At 42.8% G+C, this 21,960-nt stretch overlaps 1 protein-coding gene across 1 annotated transcript; it reads left to right on the forward strand.

Annotated features, from left to right (window-relative positions):
• Positions 1-6,062: 6,062 nt before the first annotated feature.
• Positions 6,063-11,970, forward strand: LOC130095617 (uncharacterized). The gene is made up of 6 exons (XM_056262365.1): positions 6,063-6,194; positions 6,816-6,926; positions 8,266-8,395; positions 8,489-8,683; positions 9,440-9,694; positions 10,894-11,970. Exons 1-6 carry the CDS (start codon positions 6,063-6,065, stop codon positions 11,958-11,960), a joined length of 1,890 nt encoding a protein of 629 aa, XP_056118340.1. The 3' UTR covers positions 11,961-11,970.
• The last annotated feature ends 9,990 nt before the right edge of the window (positions 11,971-21,960 follow it).

The following is a 21,960-nucleotide window of genomic DNA, read 5'->3' on the forward strand; positions in this document are numbered from 1 at the left end:
AATAAAGGGGTACAACCAGATATACAAGCAAATTATTTATAATGTAATTATTTTAAAACTAACACAGGGTTGCCAACTTTGGGACTTTGGCTGGAGTGAGACTGTAAAATTTCAGTGCGCGCGCGGAGAAATTTTTTGGTAACCCTAATTTTAAAAATCTCAGTCCTCGTTTACTTAGTATAAACCCTGATTTATGCAACAACAACAAAAAATAGAATGGAAACGTTTTTTCAAAATGTACAATTAATTTATTGATTGCACTATAAAAAAAAATAAAGATAGAGGTGGTTAAATAACAAATAACAAACATGTAAAACAACAACATCTAAACAATAAGAAATCTCAAAACAAAAGGGACACATAATAGTTACCCCACCTCCCCAGAAAACCACAACACACAAGTTTCACAAATTAGGCCTGTTATATGCCACAGTGGCAGTTTGGCCTGCTTCACTGCCTCTGCAAGAGCTCTGTATCTGAAGCAGGGTTCGATCCGTTCATGAACAATCCCTTCATTGCGTCTGTCACGTGACAAATGAACGAAAGACTCGGAAGGTAAAGTAATTATTTATGTTCCCTGTAAATTATTTTTGACTGCATTATAATGATTTCTTAATTCAGAATATGATAAACACTGCGTAGGTGGATGTGTTCGGGGAATTTGCCTGTTAAAAGTATAACATTTAAAGCCCTTTAAATGAACGAAATGACTCAAAAAAAGATAAGTTCATTTTAATGAACGAGATAGAACAAGCGAGTCGTGATCCGAACTTCCCATCACAGTGTGCCATCAAGTGACAGTCTGTGGTGTCAGTCTTGTTTAGGCCAATAACTGAAAAGGTTCGCTCAGCATCCGCATTTGAGTGTGGCAGGCTCAACACAATCTGGACAACCTTTGATAATTTGGGGAATTTTAAAATGCCACTTGCCCGATTTGCCAAAACGTAATTTGTACCATGAGCCTATTTTTATTGAGCAATTAGCTAGCCCACATAACGCACGTCAGACGTTTGCAACTATAGTTGAAGTCTGTACTCTCGGCACACAGACTGATAAGGCAAGGCTACGACACTAGTGACAAGGCACACCATTTTATTATCTGCTTACCTTGATTATCATCCAAACTTTCAAACGTGCATCAGTGGGCTCCAACTCCGAACCTATGCTCTGAACTCTCTCTGAACTTTTAACACGCAACTGACGTATCAGGTGCAAGGTTTTCAGCGAATCAACGATCAGAGAATACTGCCGTGAGAACGTTGTAGGCAGATGTTACAGCTGTGGGCCTTAAACTTGCGCAGTTGTTTGCGGGTCGTAATATAAAGTATAAAAAGAAAAATGTAGTCAACAGCTTCTTACAGTAGACTTGACCTCTCTTTACATTGCGAGCTGATTTTTCAAAGTCTGTAGCTTTGGCTTTAGGTCAGTGTGGCCTAACAATAGCAATACCTGTTGGATGAACTGAAATGTGAGCTTCATAGTCTTGGGGTAGTTAAGATGGAGCGCATACATAAGTCCAAACAGAATGCACATTGCTTTTGGCAGATCTTGAATGTTGTCCATTACAACTTCTCCCTCAATGATGATTTTCAACAAGGCTGGACTGAGATGCTGGGAAGATGTGAGCACAGCGCCTTCACGCTCAATAAGAAGTATCCCAACGTCATGGTCACGAAAATAATCATCATCATCAGATTCCTAAATAAAGAATAACAGAAGAGCACAATCATTACATTATATTTCTCATTTGAAAAACAACTTTAATCAATATAAGAGTGTCATGGTGAAAAATAAATAATGGTAAAAATTATAAGAAAGCAAGAGCTAACTTACAAAACCTGCTTTGAAGAAGTTTGTGGGGTTGTCCCCAAGGATGACAGGAAGCCCTCTGAGCACCTGTGTCCGGATCGCAGTTGGCTCTGTAGTCTTTTGAGAATTAAACACAGTACAAGAAGTTATCTAGCTAAAATAAAAAACAAATAATGATCTCTAAGAAAGCTTAAAAAAAAAAAAAGCAATGTTTGGATTGAATTATACAACTAATAGAGTAGCATTGTGATATGATGTTTATACAAAACCTAAGATAAACAACGGCAAGTACAGAATGTGTATGGACTTACATTGGTCTGTTGTGAAATCTGTGTCAACAACTGTCCAACATTCCCTCTCTTGGATCGAAATAACTCGAGGAGACAAGGACTGTGCCGGTCGATGCTCTCATAGAACTCCTGCTTGAGGTTCTTGCCCACAATCCTGCTGAACTCCATGAACACCTGAAAAATACAGAGAACAAAAAAACTGAACTTAGATCGACTGAACAATACAAGGCAGCTAAGCCATCTGCAAAGTAGTGCTGAAAAACATCCATGAATGTCCTTTTTATATGATTTGCAATGTTGAAGAATAACATCATGCCCCAAATTAAAAATGCCAATGTTTTCCTTAAAGCTGCAGTCCGCCGTTTTTCCTCTTTGTCGCCATCTCTGTTTGAAATCTGCAATTGCAGTCATTCGCGGAATTATCAACTTAACGTGAGTTGTACTTCAACACCCTCGACACCTCACAGCGCGGAGGAACACAATGTTTGAGGAGACTGTGAGGCTGTAAGTCACCGCGTCGGTGTGGATACTGTCATTCAGAATCACAGATTATTCTTTTTGGAAGTATGACCAACATAGTAATTTTCACCGGAAAATGTCATCTGAACAAGTAAGAAACATCCACCTTTGTTCTGGTTCTGACATTGCAGTAAATCGCGCTGATTAAATCTAACAATCGCTTATAAGTTATCATATCACGCAAAATTGCAAATTATACTTTGTTCTCAAATTGTTCATGTTAACAACGTCAGCATTGCGTGACTACATGTAATGTCCTTCCGATATGTATCCTTGTTTTCGCATGGGTCCGGTTGCAGTCTCTTTTTTTCTGTAAGTTAGCCACTCCGAAGTCCGAATGAAGTCTTTTGCATTTTACAGCGGGTGAATCTGTTGTCACTGGTGATCGTCGTTTGAACCTTTCTGGATCCGCCATCAAATTAATAAGTTTAATTATATCAAGTGCAGTGAGAAAAGGATAAATCTCCACCTCCAACATCCTCACTCGCAATATAGCCTACTAGCCGAGACTCCTTCTTTACGTGTACAGATGTGACGTAATGACGCAAAGACATGCTCGAATCTCCCGCGGAAATCCACCAGTACCACTGGAATTAAAAACACTATTACAAGCTTACCGCTTTGAATCGAGCTAAGGCAAGCAGATAGTTTTGAACACTGGCTGGTTATGTATTTTCTCAAATATGTATTTTGGATAATTTTTAACCCCAAAACAGCTACGGACTGCAGGTTTAAAGAGGACAAGAGAAATATACATCTAGACAAATTATATAATAATAGAAAGATAGTTATTTGTTATGTTCTCTTTCTTAAACATACTTGATCTTCAGTGAAAAGGGCAGGCCAGCGTTTCACCATCGTGCTTATAGTGGGTTCCGACTCCACTAGGGATGGGGATCGTTAAGAAATTATCGATATCGATGCCATTGTCGAGTCTGCTTATCGATGTGATTCCTTATCGATTCCCATATCGATTCCTGTACCATTTGCTGAACACTTACAGGGTGGCTTTGAGAGTTGTTGGCTTTGAATGTCTCATTTAAAGTGGTTTTAGATAATGAAAACCAAGTGTGCATTGGAATCGTTAGTGGAATCGTTAACGTGTGGACGTGTACGATTCCGATGGATCGGAACGTTTGGAACCGGTTCCAAACCGGAACCTGGAACCGATTCCCAAGCCTAGACTCCACTACCTCTTTTCTTCTCAGAGAAAAGATCTGATCCATCTTCTGTTTCACAAGAGGTCCATTTGGTGTTCTCTTCTGCATTTCATCAACCAAGTCTTTACAGGCCCCCTCCAGTGCTGCCTGATCAAATCCATCCGGAAAGTTGGGCAAGTAGTTGATTTCACCTTTGTTTGCCTTCTTGATGCGCTTATTAGCTGGTTGTCCTGCTGAATGCCTTCCCCGCTTACCTGCATTTACTGCAACATCAAGGCATCCTGATTGCCTACGCTTTGTTCGATAACTAGCCATTTTATGCTTAAGGCTATTTTTCCAACCACAAGAGCGAGTGGTTGAGCCTCGCTCCTGGAGACAAGGGTGCTTGTTTATCAGTGCTGCTGCAACACTTTCGAACTGAGCAGCAGTTGGGTATGCTGTGTAGCTATACATGCTCTCTGCCAATCTTTCAAGTATCACGTGTTTTAGATGTTTTGATACTTTAAGGTATGTACCCTCACTCATAAACAGCAGATCTGCTTGCCTAAGTCTATACTCTACATCCACAGAAAAGGTAGGAATATCAAAAGATTCTGGCCACTGTTTCTGTCGCTCCTGAGATGATTGTGAGAGTATGTCTGTATCTGCTGTACTGGGTGTGTCACTGAAGACTTCATCAGATGAGACAGGTACCAGCTCAAGGACAGGCATGACTTTAACTGTTGGTTTTTCTGGAAGTTCTTCAGTATCTGTCAGATTGCATAGTTCATTATTGAATTCAGGGTCTTGGTATTGGAGACTGAAGTTATAATGAAGTCCCAGTGATTCTTTTAGCTTGCTTATCAAATCTTCGACTGTAGAGGGCCTTGTGGTTAGGATGACTTTTTTTATATCCGCCTCTGTTAGAATGACCCTCAAGGTCATCTTCTGGTTTGCAGTCATCTTGGGAATAGAAACAATAATTAGGTCATTAGAAATATAAATATCCAAAAGGCCATTCAATTGCTGAGCATAAAAAATAATGACTGTCCCTTTAGATTAAAGTGGTAAATCCATAAACAAAACCTTAAAATTCTCAAGAAATCCCCACTTAAATGTATAAGAAAAACATTTACAAAAAAGTCACAAATTTAGGGAAAAATAAAAGAAAAACTTCTCAGACACTGTATCATTATACATTTCAACATGAGCTCTAAAATAAGCTACAAAATGTTCCATTACAGCCTAGATTTATTGCAGAGATCACACTGTGGCTTCTTAACAGAGAATATTCCGCCTGAGGGTCACTACCAAATTATCACCATATCTGTACGCTGAAAGAGGGAAAACATCATTCAGCTCTTTCAGCTGCACCACACACAGAGATGGGTTACTGCTGTCACAGATGAGTTCAAAAGATCTCAAATGCTCATGGTAACAGTCATCTCATTGCAAACAAACAGGATCTCAGTGTGCCACTATCTGTTTGATCTGTCTAAATGAAGGGAGGCCAGCACATGAACCAACAGAGACTATCATGTCAGCACAATATCTAATTCCATCTACATAGACTGATGATGCAACAAGAACTGATGTAAGCTGAGGAACTCTCTGGCAGAAAACCTGTTGGACATTCTCAGGATAAGATGTGATCGATGCTGTAGTGACCTTGTCCATTTCAATTGAAGGCTTGAAAAATGAACTTGTGTCCAAATAGTAAGCCATCATTTTCTAATGCTTAACAGCCAATGTAAGAGCTACATTTTTTAAGTTGTGGGCATTACGAATGACCCATTTGAAGAATTAGTGTTTTCCCTCAAACCGCATTGTCCAAACATCTGAAAGGGGACCAAATGCTTTGATCATCTCAGGGTAATGCTCAATATAGTGGTGTTTTGGCCGTAATCTAAAATCTGTGAAAGTTGTTTGCAACAAGTCTCTATGTTCTGACACTTTGCAGTCAAGGAAATGCACTGACTCTTCAGTGTGCTTTGTTGCGACAGCCAACTCAACAATGTATTTTAGGAGCAGCAGAATGTTCCATGCTTTGTCTCCTTCAGGGACTTTATGGCCAATGATAAGGGAGCAGCCTGATTAGGGTCCAGTTCTCATGGCCATTGCCACCTATAGTCCCTTTGGTAGAGAAGCCATGGAAAATTGGCTGAGGCTGGTCAGTTTTGTCATGAAAAGCATATTCAAAGGTTTTCATGGTATGGTTCAGTGTTTCTATGGTGAAATATTTCTTAGAAATCATGTCTGAAATGCAGAGGGATAACTCAACGGGAACAATGCCTTCCAAAAGGTCATGGAGGATGTCAGGGGGGTACCCATGAACAACATGAAAGTGCTCCAGACCGTCAGTCAATACACACCCTCCTTTCACACCATACTGTTTTGCCACAGTGGGATCCTGCTTTACCTCCTGCACCTACTGGTTGTGAGTGTCTATAGTGCAGGGTTCAAAAGCACCTGAATTTACCTCCTTGCTTGCATCTCGCCTCTCGTCGCCATACAGAACCTGCAGAATCTGTCCACCATAAAGCTTTCGAAGAATCCTGCCAGAAAATGAGCAGCCAGGTTATCAGCAGACACATATACAACTGTACCTTTAACAGATTCTCCCAACTTCTCAACATATACACCATATACACCATGGTGGCATTTTGATTTTTTTTTTTTTTGTGATGGAACAAGATGGCACCTGTGTCGACATGCCGTCGGTTGCTCCTCTCTGTGCTAGTTTAGCTGTTGTTTGTTTGGTTTTTAAACTGTGAAGCCCTTATGGTTTATGACCGTCAATCTCTTCTAGATATCAGATCAACATTTTACAAACTGGATGTGGAGCGTGTTTTTAATAAACCATTTGAAGGTGTTACAACAGACTTCCCGGAGTGCCTCCATTGTTGGCCTATAAGCAAAACACGGAGGAAGCGCAGGAGGAAACGCGGGTCTCGAGGAGGTCGTACGATCAAGCTGAAAGCCCGTCTACTTGCGGGCTGTATTCCAAGTTCCTTTTGCGAGCCGTCTTATGGTGACTCCGTGGTCTGGCGTCTCCTAGATCAGGCTCATTGGTGGCTTCGACCTGTCCTTCCCCTGGTTCCGTCCTCCGTCCCTTGTGTCGGTTTTCCTCATACCGGCCATCTTCTCCGAAGAGCTGGAGCGGCTCTTGGTGTGCTGCGGCCGCTGCGCAGAGTGTCACTCTCTTCCGAAGCTGTCCCTCCACCCAATATGGTTCTAATTAACGCTCGTTCAGTGGTAAACAAGACTTTCCTGCTGAATGACTTTTTCACTTCGCACAATTTGGATTTTATGTTCATCACTGAATCATGGATTAAGGATGGTGATCTTACCCCCTTTTCTGAACTGGTCCCGGTTGACTACATTTTTTAACTCCCCTCGCCAAACCAGACGAGGGGGTGGGCTTGTAACTGTGCTGAAAAACTCTCACTGCGCGCGATGTCGCATCCTCCCTGTGGACATCTACTCCAGCTTCGAAGCCCAACTTCTACACCTCGACTGGAACGGTCCTGTTTGCTTAGGGGTGATCTACCGTCCTCCACACGCAGTTAAGGACTTTTTACAGCAATTCACTGATTTTATTGGTAAAATCGTGACTAAATTTGATTGATGTTTTATTAACAAGGTTCGGGAGGAACACGTTCTAATGATCAAACAATCAAGTCATTCCAGCCAGCTGTCAGCAATCAGTAATCAACAGGTCCACTCAATCAGCACGAGTAAAGCCTATAAATATACTCAGTCGACTCACCCATATTCCTCGACAGTTTTCAGCATTTGGTTTACCGCTTTGCTACGATGTCCCAAATGCAGTTTTCACCATCCGATGACGAGCTTAACCATGCTCCGGTTCCTCCGCCGCCATCAGCTGGCCCCAGGACAACCTCTCCACCGGATACCGCCTCCAAGCCCCACGTTTCATCTCGCGGGCGCAAGCAACCCCTCGCACGCCAAGACGCCGAGGTTTACCCTCACCTCCACCGGCGAGGACTCCAGCTTCCTCCCCGGCATCCTCCTATCGTTCGGCCGTACCAACGATTCCGCCTATTGGGAAGTGGACAGTCTTGAGTCTGAGACAAGCGCTGATAAACTCTGATATTCAGCCCTCGCGCAGGATGACTAAAGCGCAACTATACAACTTATACGTTACCTTGCAATCATCAAATCTCTCTCCTAAATCCACCCCAGGTTCCAAGGCGGCCAGCAGGCCGGGAAAATCTCGTGAGGCCCCGAATTCGCCTCGCCCGACTCCGCCACCTTCCCGTGCAAGATTCGGTTTGCCGCACGCTTCAGCCCGCGGCGCCAGGATTTCTGCGAGCCTGGGTCGCGCTCCAGATTCCACCGCCACGAGACCTCACTCGCCTCCCGCTTCAGCTGAGCTTTTCAGCACGGCGCTTCCCGCCGCAGTGCCATACACAGCTGGGCCCGCCGGGTCACCCTCTGCCTCCCAGTGTTTTCCTCCTGCTGTTTCTAACTCTTTTCCTCTGCAGTGGCCTCCGGCTCCCATAGCAGACGCTAGCGTGAGGCTGCCTCCGCTAGCGGTGCAGGCTCAAACTTTCTACCACCTTCCCGCGACTACTGCTAACCCCTCCCATTTTCAGTGGCCTGCAGCTCAAGCAAGTGCGAGACCGCCTCCGCCTGCAACACAGGCTCAGGCATCTCATTTATTTCCTCCTTTTCCCCCTTATGCTTTTCTCAATTTTTCTTCTCAAGCCCCACAGGCCGACTTAAGCGTGAGGCTGCCTCCGCCGATAGTCGCAGCCCAGGCTTCTCTCCCTTACAGCTCTCTCTTAAATGCCAAATCACAATATTCTCTTTTCACAGCTACCCCGATGCCAGTCCCACCAAACGCTGTCGCTCTGGAGCCTCCCCCAGTGACTCAAAACATCCGAGCACAGATTCTGGCAGGTGCGGATGTAGACCTTTCACATTTACTTTCTCTGCTTCCCGTATCCGATTCTAACCGTCAGTTAGACTGCGGGGATTTTTCAGTCACTTTAAAAAACCAGAATACACATTCATCACGTTTACTTTCTTTTTCGGAGTTTTCAATCGCTTTCAGCCACTTCACAGAAATCATTTGCTCAGCCTTCCCTCATAGGCGACGCGAACTGAACGACTATTTAGCGCTGATAGCCGAGCTCGCGTTGTCCTACGGGGGAGGGCACTTTTACACATATCACAAACTCTTCTCAGCAAAATGCGCTGTTAGGGTTTCACAGTGGAACCAATGCCCATACTGGGGAGCACTAGACACTGACCTGCACAGCAGAGTTTTCCTTGGCTGCAGGAATATTTCTTGCGCGGTCTGCAGGTCAGTGGCACATTCCACAATATCGTGCCCTCAAGTTAACCCCTCCGTTCCTCCATGCCCGGAAACGGGACCAGTCAAATCCACCAGCTACACACCAAGACCGGCGACTAGCAACCCATATCCACACGAGGCTAATTTCCGCTCTAGAGCACTTACGGACAGCAAACAGCCTTGCAACAATTTTAATATCGGCAAGTGCACCAGGCAGCGTTGTCGGTACTTGCACATATGCAGCTTCTGTGGCGGTGCTCATGCCCGTCCTGTATGCCCTGTCTTTAAAGATGTCAATAAAAAATCTAAAAATGATTTATCGACTCCCGTGAATATTTCTCGCCTTTCTATCGAACTAGCTCACCACCCGGACTCTGACTTCACTGAATATCTGCTGTCTGGCCTACAACACGGTTTTAAACCGGGAGTGGTTTGTCCGCTCTCCCAAAACATAATCTGCGATAATCTCCAATCGGCTCTCGCCGAGCCCAACGTGGTAGACAACCTGATTAAAAAAGAAGTCGAGTCAGGCTTCATGATTGGCCCTTTTGACGAGCCTCCTTTCAAAGTTTTTCGCATTAGCCCCATTGGAGTGGCTACGAGAAAGTTTTCAGGTAAGAAACGCCTCATAGTCGATCTGTCAGCTCCACATAAATCCCTGTTCCCAAGCATTAACAGCCTGATCCCACTCGACGAATTTTCTCTCAAATATCACGACGTAGATCACGCAGTCGACCTCATAAAAATCGTGGGTCGGGGTGCCTGGCTCGCAAAAATTGACATCACTTCGGCTTTTAAAGTGATGCCCATCCACCCGGATTCATGGCACTTATTCGGAGTGCGCTGGCATGGGAAATTCTATTTCGCGGTACGCTTAACTTTTGGATGCAAAAGCAGCCCCAAAATTTTTTACATGCTATCTGAAGCCATTTGCTGGATCTTGTCAAACAATTACGCAATTCCTCACCTCATTCACCTGCTGGACGATTTTCCAATAATTTCGCCTCCCGGCGCCATTCCAGCAGCCCAGATCCTCACAGTTCAAAGAGTATTTGCCGAGCTCGGAATTCCCATCGCCCAGGAAAAAACCATGGGTCCCGCCACATCCATCGAGTTCCTTGGCATTAAGCTAGATTCAGTTAAATACCAGGCCTCCCTGCCCAAGGAAAAAATCGATAGAATAATCCTCATCTCATCTACCCTCGTAGACAGTTCAAAGTGTTCCAAACGCGAACTCCTATCCATGCTCGGCCACTTAAACTTCGCCATGCGCATTATTCCACAAGGCCGCCCTTTCATTTCTCATCTCCTCTCTCTCGCGTCTTCAGTTCACGCACTAGAGGATCTCATTTCCCTAACTCCAGCATGCCACGACGAACTCAGGCTATGGATAACTTTTCTTAAACAGTGGAACGGCCTATCATTTTTCTATAAGGATCTAATTTCCTCCCCCATCGACATCCAGCTGTTCACAGATGCAGCCCCCTCAGTCGGCTTTGGGGGGTTCTGCCAAGGACGCTGGTTCGCGTCTACGTGGCCCCCCCAAATACAGGACACGCTACAGTCCTCCGCATTATTCGAGCTCTACCCTCTCGTAGTAGCAGCCTTCCTGTGGGGGAAAGAATGGACTGCTAGCAGTATCGTAGTGCATTGTGACAATGAAGCTACAGTCCAGTGCATTAATAAAGGCCGTTCCCATTCACCCGCACTGATGCCACTTCTAAGACGTCTAATCTGGATTTCAGCATGTGATCAATTTATCTTAATTGCTAAACACATCCCCGGGTCAAAAAACCAAATTGCTGACTCTCTGTCTCGCTTTATGTTTCAGAAATTCAGGATGCTGGCTCCAGAGGCAGACAAGCTACCAACTCCAGTACCTCATTATTCGGAATTAATATTCCCATAACCCACCCGCAAAAATCCCTCCTCAACATATCGCTCGACACCATTCTCCAAGCAGTTTCCCCCAGAACTCTCCAATCCTATGTGACCGCATGGAGATGTTTTAAAGCCTTCCACCTTTCTTACAACACGCCATTCCCTGATTTTTCCCTCCTTACAATTACCTCCTTCATCTCTTACCTTAACAGCGTTAAGAGCCTCGAAGTCGGGTCCATCAAAAGTTACTTAAGCGGCATCCAATTTTTTCACAAATTGATTCACGGCGCCCCCTCACCGGAGATAAATAATTCACAAACCTCCCTCTTAATTAAAGGCATCCAACGATCCCAGCCCACCCGCCCGGACACCAGACAACCCATAACGTTAGATATTCTTACTAAATGCATTCATACCCTCCGCTCAGGCTACCGATCGCTTAATACCTCTCGCACACTCGACGCCATGTTTATTCTAGCTTTTTTTGGTTTCCTAAGATGCTCTGAACTGGCTATCACTTCCAGATTCGACCCAAAAATCCACCCAAACATCTCAGATCTTTCAGTGCTTGACAGCGAAACTATCTCTTTTCTGATCAAACAAAGCAAAACAGACCAAACCAAAAAAGGCCACTTCATATATATTTTCAACCTCTCGTCACCAATTCAACCTTTCCAAACTATACTAGCATACCTCCAACTGAGAAACTCTCATGCTAAATCCCATCTCGAACCCCTGTTCATAGACGACTCTAACAAACCCGTGACACGCTTTTGGTTCCAAAAACACCTAAAATTTGTTCTCCAACTATCAGGCATCCCAGCAGAGAATTTCTCCAGCCATTCCTTCCGCATCGGGGCAGCAACCTCAGCAGCCCAAAAAGGCCTCTCCCAACAGCAGATCCAAGTGCTTGGAAGATGGTCCTCAGACGCGTTCCAAACCTACATCAGAACTAATCGTTTCCATATCAAAAAAGCCCACCAAATCCTCATCGGTTAAAAAAAAAAAAAAAAAAAAATTCCGAGTATCCATGTCTTCTCTTTCTCCATCCAGCGAGTATTGATCTCCCAGCGGACACAGCGAGAGCCTTCCAGGTCAAGCGTCCATGTCTTCTCTTTTCTCCGTCCAGCGAGTATTGATCTCCCAGCGGACACAGCGAGAGCCTTCCCGGTCGAGCATCCATGTCTTCTCTTTCTCCGTCCAGCGAGTCTTGATCTCCCAGCGGACACAGCGAGAGCCTTCCAGGTCAAGCGTCCATGTCTTCTCTTTTCTCCGTCCAGCGAGTATTGATCTCCCAGCGGACACAGCGAGAGCCTTCCCGGTCGAGCATCCATGTCTTCTCTTTCTCCGTCCAGCGAGTATTGATCTCCCAGCGGACACAGCGAGAGCCTTCCCGGTCGAGCATCCATGTCTTCTCTTTCTCCGTCCAGCGAGTATTGATCTCCCAGCGGACACAGCGAGAGCCTTCCCGGTCGAGTATTTATTTATTCTCTTTTTCTGTCCAGCGAGTATTGATCTCCCAGCGGACCCAGAGACAGCCTTCCCGGTCGAGTATTTATATCTTCTCTTTCTCCGTCCAGCGAGTATTGATCTCCCAGCGGACACAGCGAGAGTTCCCCAGGTCAAGCATCTTCATCTCCTCCTCCTCCGTCTAGCGAGTATTGATCTCCCAGAGGACGTAGCCAAACCCTCCCAGTCAAGCATCTACGTTTTTCTCTTTCCTGACTGGTGAGGCTTACCCTTTCCGATGCCGTGACCATTGCCACAAGAACCCTCCCGTTCGAACATCCATACTTACCCGTCCGACACCGTAAGCATTGAACTCCCGTCGGACGCCGCGAGAGCTCTCCCAGCCAAACAACCAGGCTCTCCTTGAAATGCCAGCCCGCCAATCTCTGCGCTCTTTTCGGGGGGTCTTTAAGCAGGCGGCTGTCCTTTATTTACTTTGCTTTATGGGGAGTACTCTGGGTTCGGGCCCAATTTCCGAGCTCGGAGCCCTCCCCCCGGACAGCACGCCAAATACGCATAACCATCTATTCTCTGATCATTTGTAAGTGTGAACTCGTGAATTGATGTTTTATTAACAAGGTTCGGGAGGAACACGTTCTAATGATCAAACAATCAAGTCATTCCAGCCAGCTGTCAGCAATCAGTAATCAACAGGTCCACTCAATCAGCACGAGTAAAGCCTATAAATATACTCAGTCGACTCACCCATATTCCTCGACAGTTTTCAGCATCCCTCCACCACCCCATCTCCTCACACTTGCCTAGTTATCTTCCTAAACAGAGATACGGGGGGAGTACTCTGGGTTCGGGCCCAATTTCCGAGCTCGGAGCCCTCCCCCCGGACAGCACGCCAAATACGCATAACCATCTATTCTCTGATCATTTGTAAGTGTGAACTCGTGAATCGTTTTTTATTGGTGGGTGATTTTAACATTCATGTCTGCTGTAAGTCAAACCCTCTGGCAAGGGAATTTATTAATATAATTGATGCTTTTAACTTGATACAGTGGGTTAACGAGCCCACTCATATCCACGGTCATACTCTGGACCTTGTTCTTTCTTACGGGGTCGATATCTCTGATATTATAGTTTCTGATTATATGCTCTCTGATCATAAGCCTATTTTATTTTCCATGTCTCTCCCTAGTCTTCCTCATGCCTCTACTAAAACGACATCTATGTCTAGGGTCTACTCTCTTCAGTTCAGTGAAAGTTTTAGTCAGTGCTTTTTTAAATTTTGTTCTCATCTACTCCTGGAGTCTCCGTTAGCAGATCTGGACGCGGATGAACACCTGAGTTTGTTAACCCTCTGGGGACCAAGAACGCGCCCGCGCGTTTTGCTGGGTTTTTTTTCACATAGCAGCAACATAGACTTAAAATACTCCGTCATTTATGGTCATATAAATAAAATCAATACATGATTATAAACTATAGAGGGTCTTCTTTTTTTGTGTACACTCACATTAACATCAAAACCTTGTGTTTTTTAAAAAATAAATAAAATAAACAGGGTGCGCTTTCAGCTCACTCTGTCTCCGCAAAAATCTTTCTGAAACATGTCTGGAAAATGAACGGAAACTCCGCTAATACTTATCACACAAACATGAAACATACGTCTAAAGAACGCTTTAAATTTCTACTTTTAAATAAAACAATTCACATTTAAAACAAATATTCTCCTGCAATGTAATCTGTCTGAAACTAAAGAGAAGTACAGTTTCTCCTGTCTCAGCTCATTATCGTTAATTTGTTCACACCCACTCGCAGAGCGCGCTATTCATAAGATAATGTGTTGAGGCCATTTGCAAAATAGATAAACGCCCCCAGGCAAATGCTGTAAACGCACTATATTTTTTAGTCAGATTAAGATTCGTCTTGCGCGGCTATGAGGAATAATCCTGGGACATTTAATACAGAAGTGCTGGTTTATTTTCACTTCGAGGAGGAGCAACAGATTCAGCTGAGAACTGTAAGTGTTTTATGGCTGTGCTTTGTTCTAATCGCGATATAGAATAACGTTAGTGTCTGTAAACGGAAAAATAGCATACTGTTTAAATGTGAATCATGTTTCTCTCTGTGTGTGTGTGTAAATGAATGAATGAACGCACAGATACGCACTGTTACAGACGAAATAAAAGACAAAATTTCGTTGACTAGTTTTGGATAAAGTTTTTCAAATCAAATAAGCTTCAAATAAGCTTCAAAATAAAGACATCAGCTTTTCTTAGGAGTTTCTGGGGATAGAAGTGTCCAGACGTATGCACCCTGTATTTTAAAGAAGAACATTTAATTATTTGCGATACATTATTCATTCACAAAGAATTCAGGGACATTATTCACGTCCCTAAAGGTTAGAGTTTTCCTAATTTTTTAATTAAGGCATTAAGATTTTTTTATTCCTCTTTTTAGTCAACTTTAGCATGGGTGTGTTTTCTTCTAATTCTAAGCAGTGTGTGTGTGTGTATATATATATAGCCTATAATTAAAAAGCTATTTTAACCAGAAAAATCTACAATGCATGCCCAAAGTCGTGCAGCCGTATAGTTTCTCTTGATATCAGTCCTGCTGACTTCAACATTCACAGGAGACTGTAATGAAAAATCAAACACCTTGGAAATGACAGGTATGTACTATGTTTCAGGAATGGGACAATGCTGTGTGACTGTGCAAGCCTCTGTATTTAGATCAGTGTGTTTACTAATGTGCTTTTTTGTCATTTGTTGTGTATCTTTGGATTATGTTGTGTTGTAAATAAATCCAAACAATCTAAAAGCCATTCTTTTTTAAATCTCCTCATTCTTTGTGCAAGGCTCCTCGTAATGGGGCCTGATAGCACCTAATAGGGCTATTATGGGAGGGTCTTTGTCTTTCTCAGGTGTGAAATGCCATACATATTAATGAGAGATCACGCCTCCTTGCATAAAGCTTTCTCACACTAAACACGTCATACACATTATAAAAGACTTTATTGACTTATCTGAATGAGTAGTCAGGATGATTCTCACATAGTTTTGGAGCAAATATTCTAGACTATGTGAAACAATTTTCAAAAGTCTTGTGAAGAAATAATCAATATGTGTTTTGTGGCCTTATTTCAGAAACTTTTATTTTTAAGTTTTTCAATAACCATGCATAAATAATATTCTCTCAAAAATGCAAACATGTACATACATGTTGCTCACAGATTATGGCAGCCCCGTTTGTGCTATATAGAGTGAATTTACACCTTTGCCATTAACATGTTTATGAATAACTGAAAAAAGCACAAATGTCAGTGCATGTCAAAACATCCCAAGGGCCCCAAAAAACCCTTGGTCCCCAGAGGGTTAAATAGCGCATGGCTTGATGTACTGAATGAGACTGTTCCTTTAAGGCCTCTTAAGCACAAAGATAAATCTGAACTGTGGCTTACCGCTGAGACTCGGGTGCTAAGGCAAGCTTGTAGAAAGGCTGAGCGTAAATGGAAGAAGGATAATCTCCACATTTCTCTACAGTTATTTAAAGATAGTTTACTGGCTTATCAGAGAGCCGCCAAATCGGCTAAGGCAACCTATTTTTTACATTTAATTTTACATAATCACTCTAGACCTAAAGTCCTGTTTTCTGTTATTAATTCTGTTGTTAACCCTCCAGTCAATACTCTGTCTGTTGCCTCTGCTGCTCTTTCTGAAAGCTTCTTGAGTTTTTTTAAGGATACAGCAGTTAATTTAGGACCGGTAACTCATACTCCCTCTATTGAGCTGCCTCTCCATCCACAGTTGTCTTTATCGTGGGATGTCTTTGAACCTGTCTCCCTTCTGACACTCAGTGACATCATTGCCAAGCTGAAACCTTCTTTCTCTTCATTTGATGTTATTCACCCTAGGTATTTAAAGCAAATTATTGACTCAGTTGGGCCAGGTCTAATGTCGTTTTTAAATAAATGTCTTTTAACTGGGGTTGTTCCTGCTTTTCTGAAAGTGGCAACTGTCATACCTCTCCTAAAGAAGCCTTCACTTGATCTGTCTATTTTAAAAAATTATCGCCCTATCTCTGTTTTGCCTTTTATCTCCAAGGGTTTGGAAAAGATTGTGTTTTTTCAACTACAATCCTTCCTTGCTGCAAATACTTTGTTTAAACATTTTCAATCTGGTTTTAAAACTGCCCACAGCACTGAAACAGCCCTTCTGAGAGTGTTAAATGACATTTATTTGGCAACTGATACGGGTAGCTCTGTGGTCCTCGTTCTTTTAGATCTATCATCTGCTTTTGACACTGTTAACCATTCGGTATTAATTGATAGACTGAAATCTTGGGTAGGTCTTTCTGGTACAGTTCTAAAATGGTTCCAGTAATTTTTATCTGACAGGAAATTTGTGGTTAGGACAGGAGAATTCTTATCTTCTACTGCTCCTCTCCCATGTGGCCTTCCTCAAGGCTCGATTTTGGCCCCCTCTCTATTTTCATTATATATGCTGCCTCTGGGATATATTTTTAGAAAACATGGAGTGTCGTATCATTTTTACGCCGATGATACCCAAATCTATTTGCCTTTCAGAAAAAATGATAGATTGGCCATGACTGCTTTTTCCTCTTGTCTAGATGAGGTTAAATCCTGGTTATCTCTAATTTTTTTTATCCTTAAATAAGGAGAAAACTGAAGTAATTGTTTTTGGCCCTTCTGAAAATACGAAAACACTTAACCTGGATTTGGGGTCACTATCGACTTTTAGGTCCTCGCAGGCACGGAATCTGGGTGTTATCCTGGATGACTCTTTAAAATTTGATAAACAGATTTCTTCAGTAGTTGGGTCCAGTTTTCACCAGCTCCGTCTACTTGCAAAAATTAAACATTTCCTTACTGATAAGACTTTGGAGATGGCAGTGCATGCATTTATTACGTCACGTCTTGACTATTGCAATTCGTTATACTGTGGCATTTCTAAGGCCCAAATTGCCCGTCTCCAGTTAGTTCAAAATGCTGCCTCAAGATTTCTGTTGAAAAAAAAGAAAAGGGATCACGCCACTCCACTTTTAAAGGCCCTTCATTGGTTGCCAGTGCAATTTAGAATACATTTTAAAATTCTTCTATTTGTTTTTAAATCACTGCACTTTCAGTCACCTGGCTACCTATCTGACCTGCTGCATCAGTATATCCCCTCAAGAAGCTTAAGATCTGGAGAACAGAATCTTATTTTAATTCCACATTCGAGACTTAAACGCAGAGGTGACCGTGCCTTTTCGGTAATCGGTCCGCGCCTCTGGAACGACTTACCAGTGGAAATTCGATTGGCTCCGAGTTTGACCATTTTTAAGTCTCTTTTAAAAACTCATTTGTTCTCTTTGGCATATTAGGATTGTAGTATTGCCTAATATGGAAACCTTGATGGACCAGAAACTGTATGCCTTATTGTGGATTGCGCTCATCTAATGTTCTTTTGTTCTGTTCTTTTGTTGTGAAGCACTTTGGTCAGTCTGCGACTGTTTTAAATGTGCTATATAAATAAAGTAAACTTGAAACTTGAAACATGTTGTTCCAAAGAAGCCAGATCATGAATGAGAGGGCGGAGAATTTTAGCATAGCCAAATATTTTTACATGAGAGGCTTTACACAAAACAGCAAGCTGAATGGAGTGGAGTGTGGATCTGTATTTTGATGGCACATTAGCTGTCACCCAATAAACTGCACTCATTTTGTGTTTCTTTCTAGATGTTCCTAAAGGATTGGACACTTCAAAATCATCTGTATAAAGTCCAACAGCGATTTTGAATTCCTCCCCTTTAAGGAGGTCATTGTCATTACAGTACGAGCCATCTCTGTATGAACTGTACTCATGTTGCACATGCTTTTGGACGGGAAGAGCTTTGTCCAAATATCTGCCCTATTCAACATCTTCTGTAGCATTGGATGCAAAGGAACATATATGCAAGCTTAACATATCTGCAAGCTTTTGGGTATTAAAAATTCTCACAAAGATAACTAGGCTACAATATTTGTTTTACATACTAACCATTCCACTTGGAGTAAGGTTGCTTCCTAGTCAGGGTACCGTCTGCTGCCGAGGCCTGTGCTCGTCCCGCCAGGTGTAGACACTTGGACGCACGTTAGACGCGGGTCTTTTCACTTGACCAGGCAGGTTTTTGAATTAGCACCCTCCCCTTCCTTATGAAACTAAACATACCAAGTTATAAATCTTTCAGCTAAATAGTACAAACAACTAATGTTGTTTAGTAATGATAGCAGGTTTTTACTAAACATAAAAGAATAAGTAATGATCACTCATAAGTTTAAATAGAAACAAAATCTGGGTTTACAGTGTAGAGGTACTTTGAAGTTTGTCAAATAATGTCTTTATACTTTCATTAGCATTTGCCATTGTAGTCCCTGCTTTTTTTGAGAGACCCCTCCACCGAAGGAATCTATTCACTATTTGTGTTGGCACATGTGTTGTTCCACTGAAAAACCTAATCAAAGTACCATTAAATTATTAAAATGGAAATGTGGATGTTGCCCACAGTGGTCCCCAGTTACGCACGCCTGCTGCCAAGTGCATTAATAAATGCACATTAAAAGAAGCATTAGCAGCACCATACAGTTTCTCAAAGTTGAGCACAAATTTTCGCAGAGCTTGTTCTGCCACATCCACATGTCTCACTTTGATGGCATCCTGAAGAAGAGTGTGTATCGCAAAAACTAATAAAAAAAGATTATTCCAATACTTCTTTTTCAGAAAACCATTCAAAACAGGCAATGCATAAAACAACAAAAATGACCTCCACTCAGATGTTTTCCAGAATTTTCTGTCCTTCACTGATCTTGGTGCCCTTGTGACCTCCACAGGTGGGTTAATTGCCAGCAATTCCTGGTCTATATCACTGACCTTGCCGCCAGTCTTTAGTTATGGTGTACCAGTACCAGTCTTTATTATGGTGCTTACTGTCTAGCCACAGAGATGTAATCTGTTTAGTGACACCCAGGCAGACACTGTGTTGGTACTCAGGAATGAATCCAGTGATCATCTTGAAGCTCTCAAGTTTCATCAAAGGGGATGGGCCTTTCACACCCATTACTGGATTAGCAGGTGTTGCCAGCATAGCATGCCGAAAATGATCCATCTCTGTCCGTAAAGGTGGTTCTGGGGTTTCCCAGACATATGGACCACCACCAGTGTGAAGGCAGAAGTCACACCCATATTTGCCATTGAACTGTTTCGTGTTTCTCAGGAGGGGGCGGGCAACTGAATCTGAGGAGCACAGGAGTAAATGAACTTTGCTTGTATGCTCTACATTTTCAGAGTATATCCATTTAATTCCAGTCTGTTCCAGTTCCTTAAGCTCTGCCACAAAAGCAGTTAAAAATGTGATCATATTTGGTTTGCTTTTACCAAACCATAAGCATGGTATCACATATGTTGGCTTGGCGATCTTTTGGTGACAGCTCAATGATTTGACACTGAATTGGCCATATCTGAAAATTATTGCTGTTGAAAACTGGAATTCCATCACAATTCCACATAACTGATATGTCATCAGCCCCTGTTTGTCCACTCTGCTTGAGTTTTTCATATTCAGCCCCACACTGAATATCTGAAATAATTCCTGGAATTGATTGTCTTTCATTTAAATGCATTCCAGATTTGTCCACAATGTCCACTATTTGGGCTGATAGACTTAGTACAAGAAAGTAAGACCCAACCCTTAAGTCAAATTCAGCATTACAAGAAGAACAATCTTTTGGAGCTGTCTCACTGGGTCCCATTTAGCTTTCACAGTTGATACAATAAAAATGGGGCACATAGTGGCCAAACTGTCCATACGCTTTATGAAAAAGATATGAGGTTGCTGGCACCAAACCAGGGAAATGTTCATTAAACATTGTAAGAAGATCCTGAAGAGCTACTCCTGTCAAATTGTGCCTCAGTACATATGACATGAGTAAGAGCAGACTCTGTCCTTTTGTGAGGGGAGCACCTGGGCCCGGTTTTTCAAAAGGTCTAATCCGGATAAAATTGATCCGGATTTAGTAATCCTTTTTTTTGCGATCCGTGATCACGTAATCCAGCTTACTTTTGAGCCAGTTTTTGAAAGCAACATCGGATTGGATCAATCTGATCTGGATAGGAACTTTTCAGGATCACCAAATCTGGATAACCAGTGCTCAAACAGGATAGGAAATCACAATGTAGAACTATAGATATGTAAAGAGCACCAAGTAGAATAGCCAGTGTGGGGTCAATATAAGTTTATTTTTATTTGAAATGAAAACACACATTTAAAAAAAAACTAAAAACAAGAAAACCCCCACCCCATCCTCTTCCAGCAGTCCGCTCATCTGAGACCTACAACGCAAACACTGTACATTGAGGATATTTATAACAAGTTTCAAATATAGATGTATTGAATAAAAAAAAAGACTTAATGTTAAATACACCACAATAATTTCAGACTTCCTCATCTGATGTGGAGAGACCAGCTTGTCTGAGAGTAGCCTTTAGGAGGCGGATCTCAAGTCTGGCCTTGGTTTGCTGCAGTTTGGTCAGAATCAGTTGTTCCTCTGCCAGACGAAGCTGTGCTTCAGCCCTTTCAGTCTCTTTTTGCAGAAGTGCCTTGTAATCATCATCTTTGTTTGATGAAAGGCGCTTCAAGCCTTTCCTCTGGGATCCTGTGGCAACTACCACTGGCTCAACCAATGAGGATCCAGCTTCTTCCTCAGGAACAGAGCTGAGATTCAATATAAATACGCTCTCTGGATCAGCCTCAGGAGGAACTGGCAGATTCTCCTCCTCCTCCTCAATCCAAGGCTCGCCATCCCCTACAACACCTTGAATACCATGGAGAGCTTGCGACTTCTCACCTCCAATGATGTCGAGGACCACATCTGTGTAATCTCCCCTCTTAAATGGCTTGTTGCCTGTTTGTGGGTTTTTGGCTTCAGCATGGTCCTTTGTTGCCCTGGCCTTAAGATTCTTCCACCGCAATTTGATTTGGTCTGTGGTCCTCCTCTGGCCAGACCCTATGGCATTCACATTTTCTGTGATTAAAATCCAAACATCATTTTTCTTTTTGTTGGTATCCTTAGCAGAATTAAAACTTCCCACTATTGTTCCATAATGGCACCGAACACCATCTAGTAGTGCATTGGTTTCAGCAGCAGTGAAGTTACAGCTTCTTGAGTCTATGGTTCCGTTGCTTTACTATAGTGAACATTGTTCATCAATTATAGGCTTTGGGTCCAATTGTCTCATTTGATCACAAGCCAAAACTAATCAGTTGTAATAGGTGTGTTTGAAAAGACCAACTACACAGCCATATAAATCAGCCTTTCTCAGAGGATTCACAGAGAGACAGTGAAATGGCAGGTGTTGTCCACCGCCACCACCACTTTGCCAGGAGAGGATACCGTCAAAGGGTGTAGGTTGAACGTACCAAGCCACTGGAGCAATACACCACTGAGGAGCTGTATGTCCGGTTTCGCTTTGGGAAGGCTGATATAGAGTACCTTGTGAACCTT

Source organism: Rhinichthys klamathensis, unplaced genomic scaffold, assembly GCF_029890125.1.
Source record: "Rhinichthys klamathensis goyatoka isolate OS25496 unplaced genomic scaffold, OSU_Roscu_1.1 h1tg000191l_1, whole genome shotgun sequence".
NCBI classification, from domain to species: Eukaryota; Metazoa; Chordata; class Actinopteri; order Cypriniformes; family Leuciscidae; genus Rhinichthys; species Rhinichthys klamathensis.

Bases quoted from the DNA above. Each gene is read 5' to 3' on its own strand.
- LOC130095617 (XM_056262365.1), top strand. From the start codon at position 6,063: ATGGAGGATGTCAGGGGGGTACCCATGAACAACATGAAAGTGCTCCAG. The intron at 6,195-6,815 runs GTGAGTGTCTAT...GGCGTCTCCTAG, and splicing joins ACCTCCTGCACCTACTGGTT to ATCAGGCTCATTGGTGGCTT. The intron at 8,396-8,488 runs GTGCGAGACCGC...TTTCTTCTCAAG, and splicing joins GTGGCCTGCAGCTCAAGCAA to CCCCACAGGCCGACTTAAGC.